General features: G+C 41.0%; 1 protein-coding gene across 2 annotated transcripts in view; it reads right to left on the minus strand.

The window, feature by feature from the left end:
* Window positions 1-324: 324 nt before the first annotated feature.
* Window positions 325-18,482, minus strand: part of LOC119728220 (myb-binding protein 1A-like protein) — a 47,403-nt gene continuing 29,245 nt past the window's right edge. For both annotated transcript variants that reach the window (XM_038200382.1, XM_038200374.1), the window contains exons 16-35: window positions 18,087-18,251; window positions 16,972-17,038; window positions 15,513-15,655; window positions 14,904-14,958; window positions 13,518-13,693; window positions 12,522-12,653; window positions 11,396-11,544; window positions 10,288-10,345; window positions 8,869-8,985; window positions 7,955-8,030; window positions 7,496-7,545; window positions 6,120-6,227; window positions 5,909-5,979; window positions 5,052-5,103; window positions 4,490-4,558; window positions 4,089-4,139; window positions 3,925-3,981; window positions 1,731-1,838; window positions 1,120-1,238; window positions 325-496 (exon numbers count right to left, since the gene is read on the minus strand). In XM_038200382.1, the coding sequence (XP_038056310.1) occupies window positions 415-496; window positions 1,120-1,238; window positions 1,731-1,838; window positions 3,925-3,981; window positions 4,089-4,139; window positions 4,490-4,558; window positions 5,052-5,103; window positions 5,909-5,979; window positions 6,120-6,227; window positions 7,496-7,545; window positions 7,955-8,030; window positions 8,869-8,985; window positions 10,288-10,345; window positions 11,396-11,544; window positions 12,522-12,653; window positions 13,518-13,693; window positions 14,904-14,958; window positions 15,513-15,655; window positions 16,972-17,038; window positions 18,087-18,251 (1,905 nt within the window). In that variant the 3' untranslated portion in view covers window positions 325-414. The remainder of the gene's footprint in view (window positions 497-1,119; window positions 1,239-1,730; window positions 1,839-3,924; window positions 3,982-4,088; window positions 4,140-4,489; window positions 4,559-5,051; window positions 5,104-5,908; window positions 5,980-6,119; window positions 6,228-7,495; window positions 7,546-7,954; window positions 8,031-8,868; window positions 8,986-10,287; window positions 10,346-11,395; window positions 11,545-12,521; window positions 12,654-13,517; window positions 13,694-14,903; window positions 14,959-15,512; window positions 15,656-16,971; window positions 17,039-18,086; window positions 18,252-18,482) is intronic.

The raw sequence follows: 18,482 nt of genomic DNA on the forward strand, positions 1-18,482 counted from the left end.
TGTATACAGGGTGAGTAAAAAAACCCACCAAACCCAAATGTCGGGACCATTGTTTTAGTGACGTTCTAAATGCAGTACTTTCAAAATCTAGGGATTGTTTTCGTTTTGCTGAAAGAACGCACACCTTTTGTGTGATCCGTAGACAGAACTTTAAAACGGTGGTTGTGTTAAAAATTCCATACCTTGAAAAGTACTTGAGTGATTTGAATGATTCTTGTACTAAAAGAAAGCTTGTGAATTGGGCTTTCATATCCTAGATATTGAAAGTGCTACATGCAGAACTTCACTAAAACAATAGTCCCGACATTTGGGTTTCATGTTTTATTTTACTCACCCTGTAGTACATCATATTGTACCCCCATAAAAATGGTACACTCTATGGCCAAGTTGTTATAAAGTATTGTGTTCTTTCACCTAATGGTTGGCTGGTTTCACTCGTTTGTTCTTTTTCGTCCGTTTGTTCTTTTTCCTCTTACTTCTCTTGCCCTCGGCGGGTCTGAAATGGAAAACGAAAAAGAAACAACAAGTTATATGTGACCTCCGCTGGTAATGACAGAAGTCTCAAAATTCACATACACATGAAATTGGGAACCCTACCTCCAAAATAAACAGTGGTGTAAGGGCTTGTCTCCATTCCGGGACGAGTTCCGGACAAGTTGCAGGTAGAATCATTCACTTTGTTCTGAAGAAGCTCTGCATTTGTCCCGGACATGTTCCGGGGAAATTTTCATTGACAACTGCTTGACTCAACAATACTGATAACTTCATTGCGGGAAGATTGCAGGGAAGTTGTTCAGAATCCTGCAACTTATACCCGATACAATGTCCACAACTCGTCCCCGGATATGAATTGAGTCGGGTCCTAACTTGAGTTCAAGTTGCAAGGGAAAGAGTGCCTCATTTTCAGGAGGAGGCGGTCAATAGGTTGTTAAAAATAAAAAGCTCATTTTTGCCTTCCCTAAAATTTTGAGGGGGTGGGGGAAGAAGTGGGGAGCCACTGTCTTTTTTTTTGGGGGGGGGGGGGTGGGGAGGGGGGAGTCCTGTGCCCCATGCCATCCCTTAGTCATGGAACTGAAAATAAAATGTTAAAAAATTAAACAAAAAGCTTGTTATACTTACTTGTTGTTGAATGCCTTGATGACGCCCCTGACTGCTGAGGTCAGCTCACCAGACCGACTGACTTCAACCTTCTTGAGGAGCTCTTCAAGCACGGATTCCATCTTGGAGAAATTGGGAAGCTGCTGGGACAAAGATAACAAGGATTTGATTGGTTGCTCGGTCAAAGGTACAAGAATCTGATTGGCTGCTCAAAGGTACATGAATCTGATAGTCTTTGTCTGGGACAAAGATACATGAATTCATTGGCTGCTGGGACAAAAATACAAGAATCTAATTGGCTCCTGGGATAAAGATAAGAATTTGATTGGCTACTGGTACAGGAAGCTGATTGGCTGTTCAGACAAAGGTACAAGAATCTTATTGGCTGCTCAAGGGACATGAATCTGATAGTCTTCTGGGACAAAGATACACAAATTTAATTGGCTGCTGGGAAAAGATACAGGAAACTGATTGGCTGCTGCGAAAAGGTGAGAGAATCTGATTGGCCGCTTGGACAAAGGTATAAGAATCTGATTGGCTTCTGAAACAAAGATGCAATGATTCAATTTTGCATTTCTTTGATTCTGTTGTGGTTTTCTTAACATTTAGCTAAATGTTTTTGGTCTAGTTACCTTCTTTACGCTGTGACAAGCATTGGCAAACTCCCTCAGAAGAATCAGCACCTGCAGAAGGAATTTGGGTTTGATGACTTGCTCTCCATCCAACATGCCCTGCAATACCTGGGGAAAAAATTTAAAAAACAATAAATAATTAGATCTTGAGCAATTGTTATATTCTGTTTTATTATTGATACATTTTTGGTAAATTTTCCTTTTTAATCATCAATTGCCATGTAAAATTTTGACAGTGGAAGATCTGTTTAACTCTTGTACATATTGCAATTATGCTTCCCAAAAATTATTACACGAAAAAATTAATTCACGAAAACAGTGAGAACGATTTTAACATTTCTGAGCCAACTTAGGGGCCGTTCACAATTATCAACATTTTCACAAGTGTACACAGCGTACACTTTTTCAAGACCCCCCCCCCCTAAAAGTGTACGAAAAAAATGTTGATTTTTTTTCACACAAGTCTATATATACATGTAGACACTTGCATGTGACTTCGTCGAACAGCTTTTCACGGTCTGCATTCCACTGTAGTTAAAAACACGCAGTGGATACGGACTATACACGTACATGTACATACAGTACATTTTCATGTACATGTGTAGGACAATGCCGCACATGCTGTACACAATACGTTCATGGGATGCAATGCGGGGCCTGGCGCGTGGCGCGACCGGCTCGGCAAGTGCTCGATCGGCATCGGTTGCGGCTGTCGGCTGTGGCGACGGGCGAGAAAACAGATCGACATTAAAAAAAAAAACCCGTTAGGCGGGCATTAACGGGCGAGAAAACATATCGACATTTAAAAAAAAAAAAACGTACGGCGGCCATTAACCCCCTCCCCCCCAGCGTACGGTTTGTACGCTCGTGAAAATGTTGATAATTGTGAACGGCCCCTTATAGAAGATTAGGAAAGTGCCAATTTGTGTGTACAAATATCTTTAATCAGTGTGTGAAGATGTTACTGATTGCAATAATTTGAAAATGAAAGTGTGCTGATCAGTTAGCACTGAATTCAATTTCGGCTGAACTAGTTACAATCTACTTTTTTCACCTTTTATCCTTTTAAGTTTTCTAATTTTTATAAGCTGAACAAAGAAATTGACTGGAGCGGAGTTTAAACCTGCCACCTCCGGATTGCCATTCCAGTGCCCTACCAACTGATAAGCCCTATGTTGGCGGTTCCACATTGTGTCCATGTCTGTGTTCAAGGGGCGCTAGTCAGAAGCAGGGAACTGCCGACATGGGGCTGAAAAGCTTAGTTGGTAGAGCACCGGACGCGTAATTTTTTTTCCTAGGAGGGTTAGGGGCAATGTCATGAATAATTCAGTTTTTCCTTTGAATCATTGCAAGACTTAGGTTCTCGTTCTATTTGCCCCTTAATTTAAAATTATCTCAGTGATAAATTTGGAGAAGAAAAATAGCTGATGAAAATGAGCAGCGACGACATGGATTCGAACCAGGGATCTTTGTATCCATAGCTCATCTCGCTATCCACTAGGCTACTGTGTGGTAGCTCGACGACAACCGTTCTTTAAAATGCTTTAATGTATTGTAACTAGTTGAGTAACTAACAACAATGCTGTTGATGTCATTGTCCGTTCTCATGGATAAACATGAATTATTCATGACATTGCCCCTAAGGCCAAAAAAAAAAGTCTCCGGTTTCTGGTATGGAGCTTGTCCCAAAAGTGGCGCGGCGACGCGGCTTTTTTTTTTTTTTTTTACCTTTTTTTTTTTTTTTTTGGGCTTCAAATGTCGGCTGATGACTGCAAATGGTGCCCGACTAAACTTAGTGCAAATATATGGGAGTCCAGAGAGGCCACATAAAGCTTATTCTCGATCATAACCCCATCTAAAAACATGTTAAAATTGTGCAGCAGCAGGATTCCAGTCAAACCAGTGAGTTTGGCGGTTTTGAGACATCATCTTGTATTGAAAAAAAAACTTTTTCATTTTGCCGACGCGCATGGCTACGGCGACGCGCGCGCATACCAGAAACCGGAGACTTTTTTTTTTGGGCCTAACCCTCCTAGGAATAAAAATTACGCGCATCGGACAGGCAATCTGGAGGTCGCAGGTTCAACCCCGCTCCAGTTATAAAAACCATTATAATGCACCTAGTCAGTTTCCCTTTGTGGTTTATGTGAATTTCTTTTTAAAATTCCCTCATTGAAATAAATCCACATCTTACCTCCTGGCCATCCTTCATGAGTTTCTTGCTTGTACTGGTCCACATGCTTGGGTCATCCTGTTTGAAATGAGAAAAAAAAATGAGTTTCACAAATTAGAAATTCACAACTTTCGGGGGGGGGGGGGGGGGGGGGGGAGGTGTTAAACGTCTCTAACTGTACTTACTTGGACCGGTCTGCTGGCCATAAGAAGAGCTAGCAACCTGCAGGCCTGTGTCTGCAATACAATAAAGACAAGAAAAATTAGACAATTCATAAGATGGAATTTGCATAAGAGTGATGTTAATCAAATTAGATTTTGCCCTTCACCGACGTGTAAACACTGTATACTCAATGTGCTACCTCCTGAGTGAAAGTTGGAAAAATTCACTCGGGTGGGACTTGAACCCACGACCCCCTGCTTTCTAGTGCAGATGTCTTACCACTCGACCATCGAGCTCGCCGGATCAGTTGGCTGATTCGAATCTGAATAATTAGGTTCCCAACTGCTGATGGAACATGCCTTCGATTAAATCAAAATATTCTGATTAAAAAAAGAAGGAAGTGTAAATTTGTTGTGGACTTTACCTTTCTGTACAGCTGGCAACCAGTGGTAATGTATTGAACCAGTTCTTCAGCAAAGTGCCAAGCAAGATACTGTTTGACAAGAATTTGGCAATAGAAAGAGAGAAATTATAAGAGAATTTATGTCAAACATGCAGAAATTACGAGCAACATTGCATGATAAATGTAGTTTGGTTATGGTTAGCTTCAACTAAACAACCTCTTTCCCCCCTTTTTTGGACGTCTGCAACCCTCTGAATAAAAAAAAGAAAAGATTTTTGTTTTGGACACAAACAGAAGTGCTTTGCAAGCAGACAGGCTCATGATCCGTACATTGTCGATACTGATTGTGCGGCGGGTACCAGCCTACCCCGTGAGAAGGGAATTATTGTCTGGCAGCCAATAATAGGAAATTCTACCTACAATAATTCAGTATATAAACTATTTTTTTGGGATGAAAGTCGAAACTTACACGGGGAATTAATCTGACAGCCAGATCTAGCTCTATAAAAAAATCAAAGAATCAAAGAATCACAGAATGGAAGGCAGATTGTAATGCTGGGATGCTTTTGTGGTCAATACTTACAGGAAAGCGTTCAATCAATTCGGAGAAAAGCAGAGAGTGGAGATTGGTGCTCCTGTAGAAGATGAGAAATGTGGTGAAATCCGCCAGTAAGTTTCTTGATTGTCAAATTGCATTTTGCTTGTGCAATAGCTCTAGTACTCAAGTAATATTGATTATATGTCTCAAAATTTGAGTTAATTATCAATTTTTTTTTAATTACCAGGTGTTGTAGTACTTGTACTCGTACTCATACTCATACTCATACTTTCATTGGCGTATTGATTTTGGTACTCGTACTCCTGAAAATGTACTTGTACTCGAGACAAAATTACCCGTACTCGTACTCGTATTCTTGCAAATGTTCTTCTGCAAGAATTAAAATTTGTTTAAGAGCTTCATGCAGAAAAAGAACCAGTTTTCTACAGTTTTGGAGGCTTCTGCATTTGTTTAATACCTAGTTTGACAGCAAAAAGCCTTTGAAAACATGCGATACATTGAAATGTGCTACTACCTGTGGAAAGTACTTCTACTCGTACTCGGGTACATTCTTTGGTACTCGTGCTCATGGAACAAAATTGCCTTGTACTTGTTCTCATGACAAAGCACTCACACTGATACTCATGGCAAACTACTCATATTCATACTCTTACTCATGGAAATGTACTTGAATTCAACACTTATGGGTTTTAAGTATAAGTCAGGGGTCAATGAATAGTTTTTGAAGCTTGTCAGTTTCACATAACTTGTCTGAGGACCTTGTTTTAACAGAGATCTCGCAACGAGAGGTATGTCCAGAAATGATTATACACTCATCATTTGGAGGTAATAATCGCTGATAGAATTTGTTATCCTCAGAGGAAGAAGCATTGAAGACTCACCTATGTGTCATGAAGTCTTCTAATGCGCTGCAATACAGCTTGCCTATCCTGTCTGTGTCCAACAAGTTTGACTGTAACACAAAGAAAAACAATCAAAGTAAAAATTGTTATTTCAATCGTGTATCAACTGTTGAACCAATACAATGACAGGGTCTATTTCTTTGGCTCTCAAGAAAGGTTTAAGGAATCAGTGAGTGGAGGTGTTCCATACCTCCGGAACCGTTTCTTGTTGGACAGTTTTCTTCTCCTCGGCTCTTTGATGTCTAGTTTTGACTGGTGATGGCCCAGTCATCTCCACGTTGCCTCGTAACACTCGGATCTGTCGTGACAAAAAGGAGAGCAGGTTAGAAACAAAAACATAGATTTGCTTAAATGTCACTACTTACATAGATCTGTTTCACGGCAGCCATTTTGGAGGCATGTGCTTTTGCTCTGCTGGGATGTGCACAAGTACATGTATACCCTTAGTACATTGGGCGCTATTGAAGTTGGGCCCAAACGTCTCAGTTTAGGGGATACTTAGCCCAGGTTGGACTCTGTTGTGTACGCAATGGAGTCCATATTTTTACCTGATGGAGGAAGCTGAAATTTCGTTTACATATTCCTTGTGTCCACAATTGTGCATGCGCTGGGTTTAGAAAAGGCAAATATGTCCGCGGGTGGCGTGTTTAATGAAAAAAAAACGCAATTCCACGCTTTTGTTGAAAACATTTTTAGTGTGAAGATTACTCGCGCCCGCGTGCATGCACACCTAGCACGCTGCCGCCACGGCAGCAAACGACATGCGCGTGTCTTCACGTACGCGGGGAGTTCGTTCTGAAAATGTTTTCAACGAAAGCATACAACTTGCGGTTTATTTTCGGTAAACATGCGCCCACGGACATATTTGCCTTTTTTAAACCCAGCGCATGCACAATTCTGGACACAAGGAATATTTAAGTGAAAGTTCAGCTTCCTCCGTCAGGTAAAAATATTTTAAAAATGTGTTATAATTGTTTTCGCTATCTATGGTGGTAGAATTTATACCCTGGACATCAGTCGTAATGCAATGAAGACGTCGTCCAACCTGAGCTAGGGGATACTCAGTGACTGAGGGCCCATCTCGTTCATATCCAGGAAGAGTTCTGGACAAGTTGCAGGTAGAATCATTCACTTTGTTCTGAAGAAGCTCTGCATTTGTCCCGGACATGTTCCAGGGAAATTTTCATTAGCAACTGCTTGACTCACCAATACTGATAACTTCATTGCGGGAAGATTGCGGGGAAGTTGTTCAGAATCCTGCAACTTATACCCGATACAATGTCCGAAACTTGTCCTGAACTCGTCCCGGATATGAGTTGAGATGGGCCCTCAGTTGCGGACAATAGATTGGCCCTTCAGATCCAGATAAAAATACTTCCAAGATGGCTGGTATATGCAAAGGGTCTATGATAAATTATTGACAAGCCTTGAGAAAATCCACTTCCCAGTGTTTAACATTGAAAAGAGTGCTGAACTGTGTCCACAGTATAAATTAGACTGTAAATATGGTTTCCATGCCATAAATAAAGTACAATATATCCAGATTTTTTTTAAGAGTTGAATTACCAGAAACAAGCAGCCAGCAGATGAAAGGGACACAGTCATGACAGAAGTTGCTGAAAAAAAGAAACAGACATTGTTATTGGACAAATTATTATTATTTTTTTTACAATAAACGGACAATAAATCTGACAATGACAAGTTATAATTCACTTTCACAAGGGAGAAAATGGCACTCTATCTAGAACACATGAATATATTACGAGGCCTGCCATTGGATAGCTGTTGAATTTTTGAACAATAAGGCCCAATGACATGGACTTTTTTTCTAATATGTCTCAAAACACTGATCCATTATGCAGTTTGACTTTGTTTTCTAGTGATGAAGCTTTTGTAATTTGTTTCTTGTGGACAACAACGAGGAAACTGTTTTGTTAGAGTGAAGTGAACAAGTTTGCAGCTTGAGCAATAAACGTCGTCAACCGCCGTCAACTGAAGGAGGAAACATGTCCAAGCATGATTTACCTTTCTTAGCTATCTGCAAGATTGCCTCAATGGTGTCATGTAGCAACTCTCTCTGATCGGTTAGGTTGTGTGGGTACTGCAAGACGGAATTGAAAAAAACATGTATTTCAAAGCAATGAAAATGAAATAAAAATATTGGAAACAAAAGTTAAAGTAGTCTATGTAATAGACCCTGGCCCTGACGAAACTGACAAATCAGCAGGCGCCTTCTATACGCGCGTAATTCGAGCTCCCCACATTCGTAAACAACACGCCAACGATGAGTAGCATTTTTGTACAGTTTGTTGTATTACAAAAACGTGGTACCGAAATTGACCAATCACAATCTTAGTCCTGATTTCGGAATGAAATGACGTCACGCATGCTTAGATATATCAGACGTTAGACAAGAGACTGGGCTCTGTGGATAACGGGTGATACTCAGACTAGTTTAAAGGGGCACATAATTGAATCATTGTGACTAGATTTGAATTGATGTCCGGATTTCGAGTCATAACAGGTAGGCAGGTAAAAGTCAGTCACGAGCCAATGTGGCCCATCAGGCCGGCGTTTATCTCCAGTTTCAGTAGCATGAAACGACTGAGAATATTTATATTTCCCCTGGATGGGATGCTAGTCCATCGCAGGTTACTCCCCAGCTAATGCCGGTACCCATTTATACTCCTGGGTGGAGAGAGTCAAGTGGGGTGAAGTGGCTTGCCCAAGGACACAACATATGGCCAGCAGCTGGATTGGAACCCCTGACCCTCTGATCATGAGTCACGAACCCTAACCACAAGGCCACACTTATGAGTCGTAACAGGTTGACTACAAAACTGTATGAAAGAAACCAACATCTCAATAAGGGAACAGAAGCCTTGGGTAAAAGCCTCAAATAGACAGCAAAGGTGGATTGTGGAAAGCTTGGTGTTTACCTTTCTAACCCTGCACAGCTTGTTGCGATAGATGCTGACTGCTTTCTCTGATAGGACATGCTGGTCCTTGTGAACGGATGCCGTCTGTGCGACTACCAATAATGGCAGCACCAATTCCTGTGGAACGAGAGGAAACCAAAAGGATTAAACTCTATATACAAGACCTTCTATTATCATACGTCCATTTCTTACTTTAACCCTAACTCCTTGGTTATTTTTGCTAGAAAGTATCCTGAATCCGCCAAAATCCAACAGCAAATACCAACAAACATAGCCAAGGAGTTAAACTGTTGAGATCCTGAATCCATCATAGTCCCCCGATGCATGATATGGAGGAATTCTGAATCCATCAAAATCATAAAGTTCATCTAGGCTTACAATCCTGAATCCATCAAAATCCCACAGTTTGATCAATATAGAGGTATCCTGAATCCACCAAAATACTCTAAAACAGGGGTATGGATTTTGATGGATTCAGAGTGGTTAGGGTTAATAATTATTATTAATTTGTGTAAAAGGTCTTTTAGGGAGACAACTTTTGCTAAAAAATTGTACCTTAGGGAGACCAGGTAGATTAGGGAGACATTGGAATGTCTCCCTAATGTTTCAAGACCTATTTCTAGGCATAATTTTACCTTCGCAAATAGCCTAAATCGATTCCTCGTCATGCAAAACCTAAATTTGGTGAGGGTAGGTTAAGTTTAGGTTAGGGTTAAGGCTCGTTTAAGTTGGGATTTTTTGTGTGCACAAGTTTATGGGAATGTCTCCATAAGGTGCCATTTCCCGTAATAATTATTACTATTCTGTAAAGTTTCATTTGAAAAAATTTCATCTTCTCTTGTTTCAATAGATCTCTCTCAGAGACGGCCATCTCTGTAGGAGAACTGCAACTGCGTATTTTACGTCATCAAGCACGCATTGCGCAGTGTTGAAAATGTTCCAAACACGCCTGCTTGTTGCTCGAAATGTGTTCGAAATACGACACAGCCGATGCGCGTCATGCAAGTTGACGCTCAAAATGCCGATGCACGTGGCTGGTCTGTAGGAAATGACGTCATTTGAGAGACACCTAGTGTGTACATGAAATACTGCAATTTCACCTGTTGGTTACCACACTTCATCACGTTAACATACTTTTGTAGTGAGATTAACCAATAATAATAGTAATATCCACGAGACTCAAATCATTCAGATGGGACATTAAGTAGGCCCATGTACTAGATCAGTGCATGTGAAACAACATCTGAAATCAAGGATGAGTAATGACTGCCTCAGACTTTCTAGCCTATCTAGCATTTTGTATCTAGAAGAAAAGATGTTCTCCAAATGATTGATATTATATAATATTCGATGGCTTTGAGAAGATACAATAATATATTACAACAGCTATAACAAGATCAAAGTTAGAGGAGCACGTACCAGTATTAAAGGATTTGACTGCTGTCTCTTAATGAATATGTCCAACAAATCCAGAACCCTGTGGAAAATAAAAACAAATTGGGAAAAAAAGAATTAAGAAATTAAAAGGATATGCAAAACTTTCCTGAAAATGACAATTTCCTGTAACTTTTTCTTTTAGGTATATTTAGGCTTCTGGACTGCTAGCACCTATGAGAAATCCCTATCTTTTCTAGAGATAATGAACTAATACAGATGATTTTGTTAACCCCAATCCCCTCAGCGCTTTGGCAAGATATAATAGTAATAATAAGAAATTTGGGGGGGGGGGGGGGGGGCTAATCATCCTTACTCGTAGCTGAGAAGCTGAATTGTGAAGGACGCACAACGTGGTCAAGCCGAAGGCATATAAGGTGCCTTAGGCAGCCGCCATACGACCCATGTGTGATGACAACAGAGCACAGCCAGAGATCGAAAGTGTTGAGTTTTGCGGAGGGAGGAAAACCGGAGAGCCCGGAGAAAAACCTCATGGCACAAGAGAGAATCAACCAACAACTCTACTCACATATGACATGAGCCAGGAAGCCAACCTGGGCCACAGTGGTGAGAGCGGAGCACTTTACGAACTAGCCACCCACGCCACCCGTCCAGTATCTACAAATTCCACCATTCTGAACCTTCATCACAACTTGAATCTTCTAAAATCAAACACTAGGGGTGCCAAGTCCCATGTAAATGTGAAACCTTCTAAACATTCTGTTAGAATTTGTAGATACTTGATGAGTTACGTTTCACAAGTTGCAATGGTAGGCACCAGTAATTTGAACAATTAACTATTTGGATAAGGCCCCCCCAAAAAATAGTTCTGCTTCCGGTTTCCGTACCTACCCTATTCTGACAGCCCCTACCCTAATTTTTTTATAGGAAAAATGAGAAAAAAACACCCAAAACCATCACTTTATACCTTTTACCCTTGACTACACGCAGACGCCTTCATATGATCGTACACAAAAAAATTGGCAAAAAAAAAACTACCTACCCTATTTTCAAATGCCATATAATCAGAAGCAGAACTATTTTTTTTGTTGGCCTAAGGAAAATTGGACTTCCACACACACAAAAAACCTACCTGAGTTTGAAATGCAGTAGTACGGTGTTGGTCTCCTTCTTGCCTTTCCTGCGGTCGGCCATCTTGGCTTTGAAGAGACCGGAGAGTGCTGTGTCCAGCCTCATCATGGTGGCGTCGTCAAAGTCACTGGCGACGTCATCACTATCATCCTAAATGAAGGGTTGGGTGGGTGGGGGGGGGGGGGGTTACAATAGTCAGAGAAATCTTCCAGAGGAGAAAACTTTAGAGTGTACCAAACCGAGGAGGGTTATTAACAAAATTCAATAAAATTTCTGACGTAGATTGAAATGACAATCATAAATACATGAGACAGTTTACCTATTCCTATTGGTCGAGAGCCCGGCACGTGGCCAGTTTTAAACGGTTGACATGGTTGGCTGGTCTTAAACACATTTCTAGTGTCACATGAAATATGTCTCATGAAATCTGGGGCCTTGTACCATTTTATTGGTTGAACGTTCTGTACCGTTTTATTGGTTGAACGTTCCCAATCCTCATATAGGTAGTGTAATACTACCAGTTGTCTCAGTATTTCACAGTCCTAAATTCACAATACACCGGCACAGCTGCATTCTGCGGCACATCGCGCAGTACGTGCGACGCGCCTGCCAATCTCCAAATAAAAAGTTGTTTACGACTTCTTCGTGAGTCAGGGACATACCATAATATAGCTAGAGGGGTGTTTCAAAAAACAAGAAGTAAAATTGTTGAACAAAATCGTCAGAAATTAATTTTTTTTGACTTGTTTTGACTATTGGAACGAAAAGGAAAACAACTAAAACATTGCATATTCCCCTCGCAAGCCCTCAGCTACACATGCCTTTTAGTTACACAATGTGGAAATAGCGCACTATACAATATACAGGGTGAGTAAAAAAAAACAGAACCAAAACTCACAAAAATATATTTCATATTTAAAAAAATATGCAGGACCAAAAATAATAATGACTGGAAAGCCAATTTCATAAGCTATTTTTAGATGGAAAAATTACTGAAATTGCTCAATCCCTAAAACCTCTTTCATCCAAGAATGCGATTTCAAGAATCGTCTTCACAAGTGTCTTCAAACATCACCAGCGATAAAACCTCAGTTTAAAAGTTAAACATATATATTTGGTTATCTTACCTCATCAGCTGCGGCCTCACCCAGTGCTGTCTTGACGTCGTTTCGGAAGAACTCGTCAATGTCATCATTGTCTTCATCGTCACTGTCCTCACTATTCTCGGATTCGCTGTCTGAACCGTTACCTGACAACTTCTGTTGCAGAGAACAAAACAAAATTAGACTGTTCATTTAAGATTCTGCCAGTTGTTAAGAAAGCAATAAGATTGGCATCACTTTTGTAAATCAAATCTCTAGGTTAAAAAAAATAAAAATAAATTAATATGTTTGAACAAAGTTTACGCCTGGTTAAATGTTGTACAAAAGTGATGAAAATATATTAAGAGTTTATTTTCAAACACGATATATCCATTTGAAAAAGGTGAAAAGTTTGCAAGGTAATGAAACTTTGAAGAATAAAAACGATATAACAGTTGTTTCTGAAGTCCATTTTTCGTTTTATGGTATTCTTAAATTGTGTTTACATAACAGCTGTCGAAACTGACTTTGGGCAGCCAGGAGAGGGCAGGATTCTGTTAGTTAACAAAATGGCGTTTATTGTGACTTGGAAATAAACTCTTCTTATGGCATCGTGTCATGTTGTTACATCAATTATATGGAGCTGAAAAGCTCTTACAACAGAGCACAATATGTCTGCTTTAGGATTGGGTTCTCTGAATTGTGAACGTTAATAGGCACAAAGGAAACAAGATTTGGAGGGGGAGGGAGAGGGGGGGGGGGGAGAAGGGGGGGGGGGGGAGTGGGGGGGGAGGGCTCAAAGGAGAAACAGTTTGAGTTTATGACCCCACGAACATGTCGCAGCACAAGACTTTGGAACTTTAATAGTGAATGAATGTGACAACACATCAAAGTGATTAAAAACCTGGAAAGTTTGGTTGACGGGAACTAGTGATGGAAGGCCATGGGAACACATCCCATGATGATATCCATAACAAGTCTTGCATGAAGCCTCAGGTAAGATGCCAGGCATAGCCTTGAAACTGGCCTCTGTTTGTTTACCTTCTTTGTGTGGTTTCCGTGACCATTTGACACAGGTTTCTTCTTGCTGGCTGGACTTGGTTCTCCTTCTTCCTCTTCATCATCGTGATTATCATCTTCATCATCATCATCTTCACTGTCATCATCATCATCATCATCGTCTTCTGGCATTTCTGCATCTTCTCCATCCTCATCATCTATTGAAAAAAATCCATAATAGTTTTATTATACAAACTATGAGTGCGTTCGATTAGCTCACCCGGGTCAACTCGGGTTAGCGAATCTGCTCAAATATCTAAATGGGTTTGGACGAATAATTCAATGACACTTGATCAATGATCGGATTATGGAGATTTATTCAGGTGTTGTATAAGGCCAAAAAAAAAAGTCTCCGGTTTCTGGTATGCGCGCACGTCGCCATAGCCATGCGCGTCGGCAAAATGAAATTTTTTTTTTTCAATACAAGATGATGTCTCAAAACCGCCAAACTCACTGGTTTGACTGGAATCCTGCTGCTGCACAATTTTAACGTGTTTTGAGATGGGGTTATGATCGAGAATAAGCTTTATGTGGCCTCTCTGGACTCCCATATATTTGCACTAAGTTTAGTCAGGCAACATTTGCAGTCATCAGCCGACATTTGAAGCCGGAAAAAAAAAAAAAACAGGTAAAAAAAAAAAAAGCCGCGTCGCCGCACCACTCTTGGGGCAAGCTCCATACCAGAAACCGGAGACTTTTTTTTGGCCTAATAAATGCTTAATCACTGGCCATTTCTTTTGCTGGGAAACATCCTTGATGTTGTTTTCCTGTGCAGTAGAACAGTTCTTTATAGATTCTTGACCCTTGAGGGGAGTCAGGTTGGAGTGGGGAGTCAGGTTGGTGTAGCGGTACTTTCCTTGCCTTCCACCGCTGTGACCCGGGTTCGAATCCCGCCTGGGCCAATATGTGGATTGGGTTTTCAGTCCCTGCCTGATTCCGTGGGTTTTCCCCAGAATATTCTTCTGGGTTTTTCCTCCCACCTCTAAAACTGTACTTTCTTCACATTGTCTTCTCTTTACTGGGACCCATGGGAGATCAGTGGATTCCACTGAATGGGCTACCCAGTTAAAATAAGGAAAAAAAAAAAAAAATTCTTTGGATTTGGGAAAAAAATCAATGGCTTGGTTTTCAAGACTGAAAAGGAAGTGTTCTTATTAACCAATAAGCACCTTATTACATTATATTACAGTGTAGTTACTCTCTGAAGAATCTATGAAAGCACAGAGACCTCGGGCAATTTCAGGCAGTACAAAGAGTAGAAGGCATGCAGGGCTCTTTCGGGCGGTACATGGACCGATGAATGCCAGACTTTTAATGTGATTCACAGATACTTATTTAAATGGAAGGATTGAACAACTCTGAACTTACCTGATTCTGTGATCTCCATGTTCCCATCCTCCACACTTTGGGTAGGGTCAAGAATCTATAAAGAAACAATAATTCACTTCGTCAGAAAGAAACAAAAGTGCAATGAATAGAAGCAGATATCATTTCGAAACTAATAAACACAGTATTTGTTTGCGGGGGAAAAGGGGCATAATGTATTAACATTCTAGGCTCGTCTGAATCATGATGGGAAAATCTTGCAAGAATTTCCAGTCATAATGTTTAATAAAGCTTCATCCTTTTTTTCTGTCCTACTGCATACTCTGTGCAGGGACTTTGCAGGGAGGACTTCCGAACAGGTAGCTGACATTGCATCGGGTATAAGTTGCAGGATGCTGAACAACTTCCCCGCAATCTTCCCGCAATGAAGTTATCAGTATTGGTGAGTCAAGCAGTTGCTAAATGAAAATTTCCCCGGAACATGTCCGTGACAAATACAGAGCTTCTTCTGGACAAAGTGAATGATTCTACCCGCAACTTGTCCTCAACAGGTCCTCAATTTGCGCATAATTTCTGCTTCTGGGTAATGGTACCTGTTTTCAAGATCCAAATTTAACGAAAAATGCAAGGAATTTGGGCTAAAAAACTTACATCTAGAAGAAGTTGCAGTGCCTCTTTGGTCATGTGAGGACAGATCATCTTGAAGACGCCGTCGACCACTGTCCGCAAGAGATGCGATGGTTTAGACAAGAGACTGAGTAAGATCTCTGTGACTACCTCCACCCACTCTGGCTCTGCAAGAAGCAAAGAAAACAATGATTGTACAGTGGAACGTGGCTATACCGAACATTCGGCTATACCGAACATTATCTTTAGCTCCCGGTTTTAATGTACCAAATGTACCGTACATCGTTGTTGAAAAAAGTCAACAGATTAACAAAAAAACCTACTGGTCGTACATGTATTAAACACTGTTTGGACCACTTTTAATTCCCGAACATCAAACGACCCATGGATTCATTGTGTTTGAATGTTGAAGAGCGATAGATGGCTATTATTTCCCCAAGGAATAAAAGGGAAAACCACCCGTTGCTAAAGTTTTGTGACAACTCCACGTGCGGTGGCGGGATGTGAGAAATGCCAGTTCAGTGACTTCACTATTTTTCAAAAGAGGGTACTGGCGGTTCAAAATCGCTATACCAAATGATCGTTATAATGAACACTTTCTGTGGATCCCACGATGTTCATAATAGAAGCGTTCCACTGTATTTGTGTGGCTCTGACAACACCCAAAGGTTACTGGCTCATTGCCAACTAGTTCACATTTTTTTCTGTATTGGAACTACAATCCCGGCCAAAATAGTTGGGACACATGACAACAACCATACCGTCCCCCGGTCCCCCTCTCCCCCGGTCAATGTTGTTATCTCCAGCCTGGACCACAGACCGTGCAATGAGAGACAACATTGACCGGGGGCAAGGGGAGGATGGCCCAGCGAGATTTGGCCAACATTGTAGCTATGACTGTTTCTACGTAGGACAGAGTCAAAACCATGCTTTGAGTTCTGACTTGCTTGGTTGGAAAGGAGAAATATTTGCACTTATGAGTTTTGCTAATGTGCTGACAATTTGGTGCAAAGCAGCCATTCTTGTTTAGTCAAGTGTAGTAGTAGAGGCCATCACAAGTTCAGTCACAAGTAACAGGGGAACAATAACAATTGTTTACACAGTTCTTTTGAATAGCTCATGCTATTGGTGTGGATGACGTGTGATTGACTTGTGATGGACTAACTACAACACCGGTCTTGTCCTTGTTTTTGACTTCGAACAGTAGAATTTTTATCATCAAATGTTGGGTATTTTGTGTTAATATGTGTAAAATGCAGTAGTGTTGCGCAGGCCTACACCTCATTATTTGTTAGGCAAATTAGGACCGAGTTATGGGGACTTTCTGCTGTCCCAACAGCGTTTTCGGTCCCCACAAATACCTTGCACAGACGAGTTTATGTCCCCACAACTACGGAACAAGAACGTGTGCAGTTTCAAGGAGTGCTAGTGAATTCATTGCTTGTGACCACAAACTGATTTCACAGTTAGATTCTCTTGTTACCTTCTTCTGTCTTTTTCTTGAGGGACTTTCTCCTGCTCAGAGCTCTCTCATAACATCCGTGGAGATCCTGAATAATATCACACAACCAACAAGGACGTCAATTCCAGTCAAGATTTATGAAACTCTGCTGCTTAAAATTTCGGAATTTAAGAAACGGTGAACATGATCTTGAATCTTGTTTTGCCCTTTATTCAACAGAATAACTTGACGGGCTAGCACGGCATGGCCAGAGTATGTGGTCAATCGTTGATCGATTATGACCTTAGGGCATGCTAGCATCGCGTCGCGCTGTGTGTGTAATAATAATAATAATAATAACACGATTTATAGCGCGCATTTTCGCAAGTAACAATGCGCGACTAAGGACAACTCCAGAAGACAATTTACAGATTATGTGGAGAAAACAGATCAGTTTTCAGTCTGCCCTTAAAGTTGTCAAGAGAACTGATGTTGCGGATGTTGTGTGACAAGGAGTTCTAGCATCGGGGACCAGACACTGAGAAGGCCCTGTCCCCTGCCTTTTTGAATGTGCGTGGAACTCTAAGGTTGTTACTGGAGCGGAGGCCACTACGGCTGGGTGCATTAAGGTTGAGTGATCCCATTATGTACTGCGGCATTGTGTTATGAAGTGCTTTGTGCATGAAAACTGCTGTTTTGAAGTTGATGCGATGTCTAACTGGTAACCAATGTAATTGTTGAAGGAGTGGAGAGGCATGTGTGTATTTGGGTTGAGATAATGTGATACGAGCGGCATTGTTTTGAAGCCGTTGGAGTCGATCAACCTCATACTGATTAATACCATTGAGAAGAGAGTTGCAATAATCGAGTCTGGATAGTACAAGTGCTCGGACAGCGGCGTGGCATGTGTTTGTGTCTATGTATTAACGAATCTTGGATATGTTCCTGTTGTGGTAGTTGATAGATTTGTGTATTGTGTATTGTGTACATATGTACAATTGTGCAAATGGCAGTTTGTACAGTTACTACTGGGTGTGCGAGCTTCTGTCCACGAAAGGAATGAGGTATGTCCCAATGTTGGTGGCTCAGCTAGGCAAGCCTTGTAAATGCCTTTTTCAAAATATTCCATCCTTTGGTGGTACTTGGTTTGGTCTGACCTGTAGTATATCCACAGCCTGTTGCGTCTCGCTAAACATCTGCAGTCCAACATGAAGGAAGAGCAGCTGGAATGCAGGGCTGGCTGACTGGGTCTTGTTGCCTGGCTTGGACTTCTTGCGTAGCTTCTCCACAACAGACAGCATCTCATTCCATGCTGCTTGGGCCTGGTGGGAAAAAAACAAGACGATAACAAACCCCTCTACTCTAGTCGGAAAAATGAAAAAAGTCATCTCAGCAGTCAAAATCAATCAAGCGACTGTTTGTAACTGTTAGGTTATCTATGCCTACATGAAAGCACTATTGACTGGCTGTGGATGTTTAAAGATATAGTCCATCATTTGTAATTTGTGCATTTTGTTCGTTTGAAGCAACAAAAGTGTTCAAAATCTAATGAA

The sequence above is a fragment of the Patiria miniata genome, unplaced genomic scaffold, assembly GCF_015706575.1.
Source record: "Patiria miniata isolate m_02_andy unplaced genomic scaffold, ASM1570657v1 HiC_scaffold_1, whole genome shotgun sequence".
Classification (NCBI taxonomy): domain Eukaryota; kingdom Metazoa; phylum Echinodermata; class Asteroidea; order Valvatida; family Asterinidae; genus Patiria; species Patiria miniata.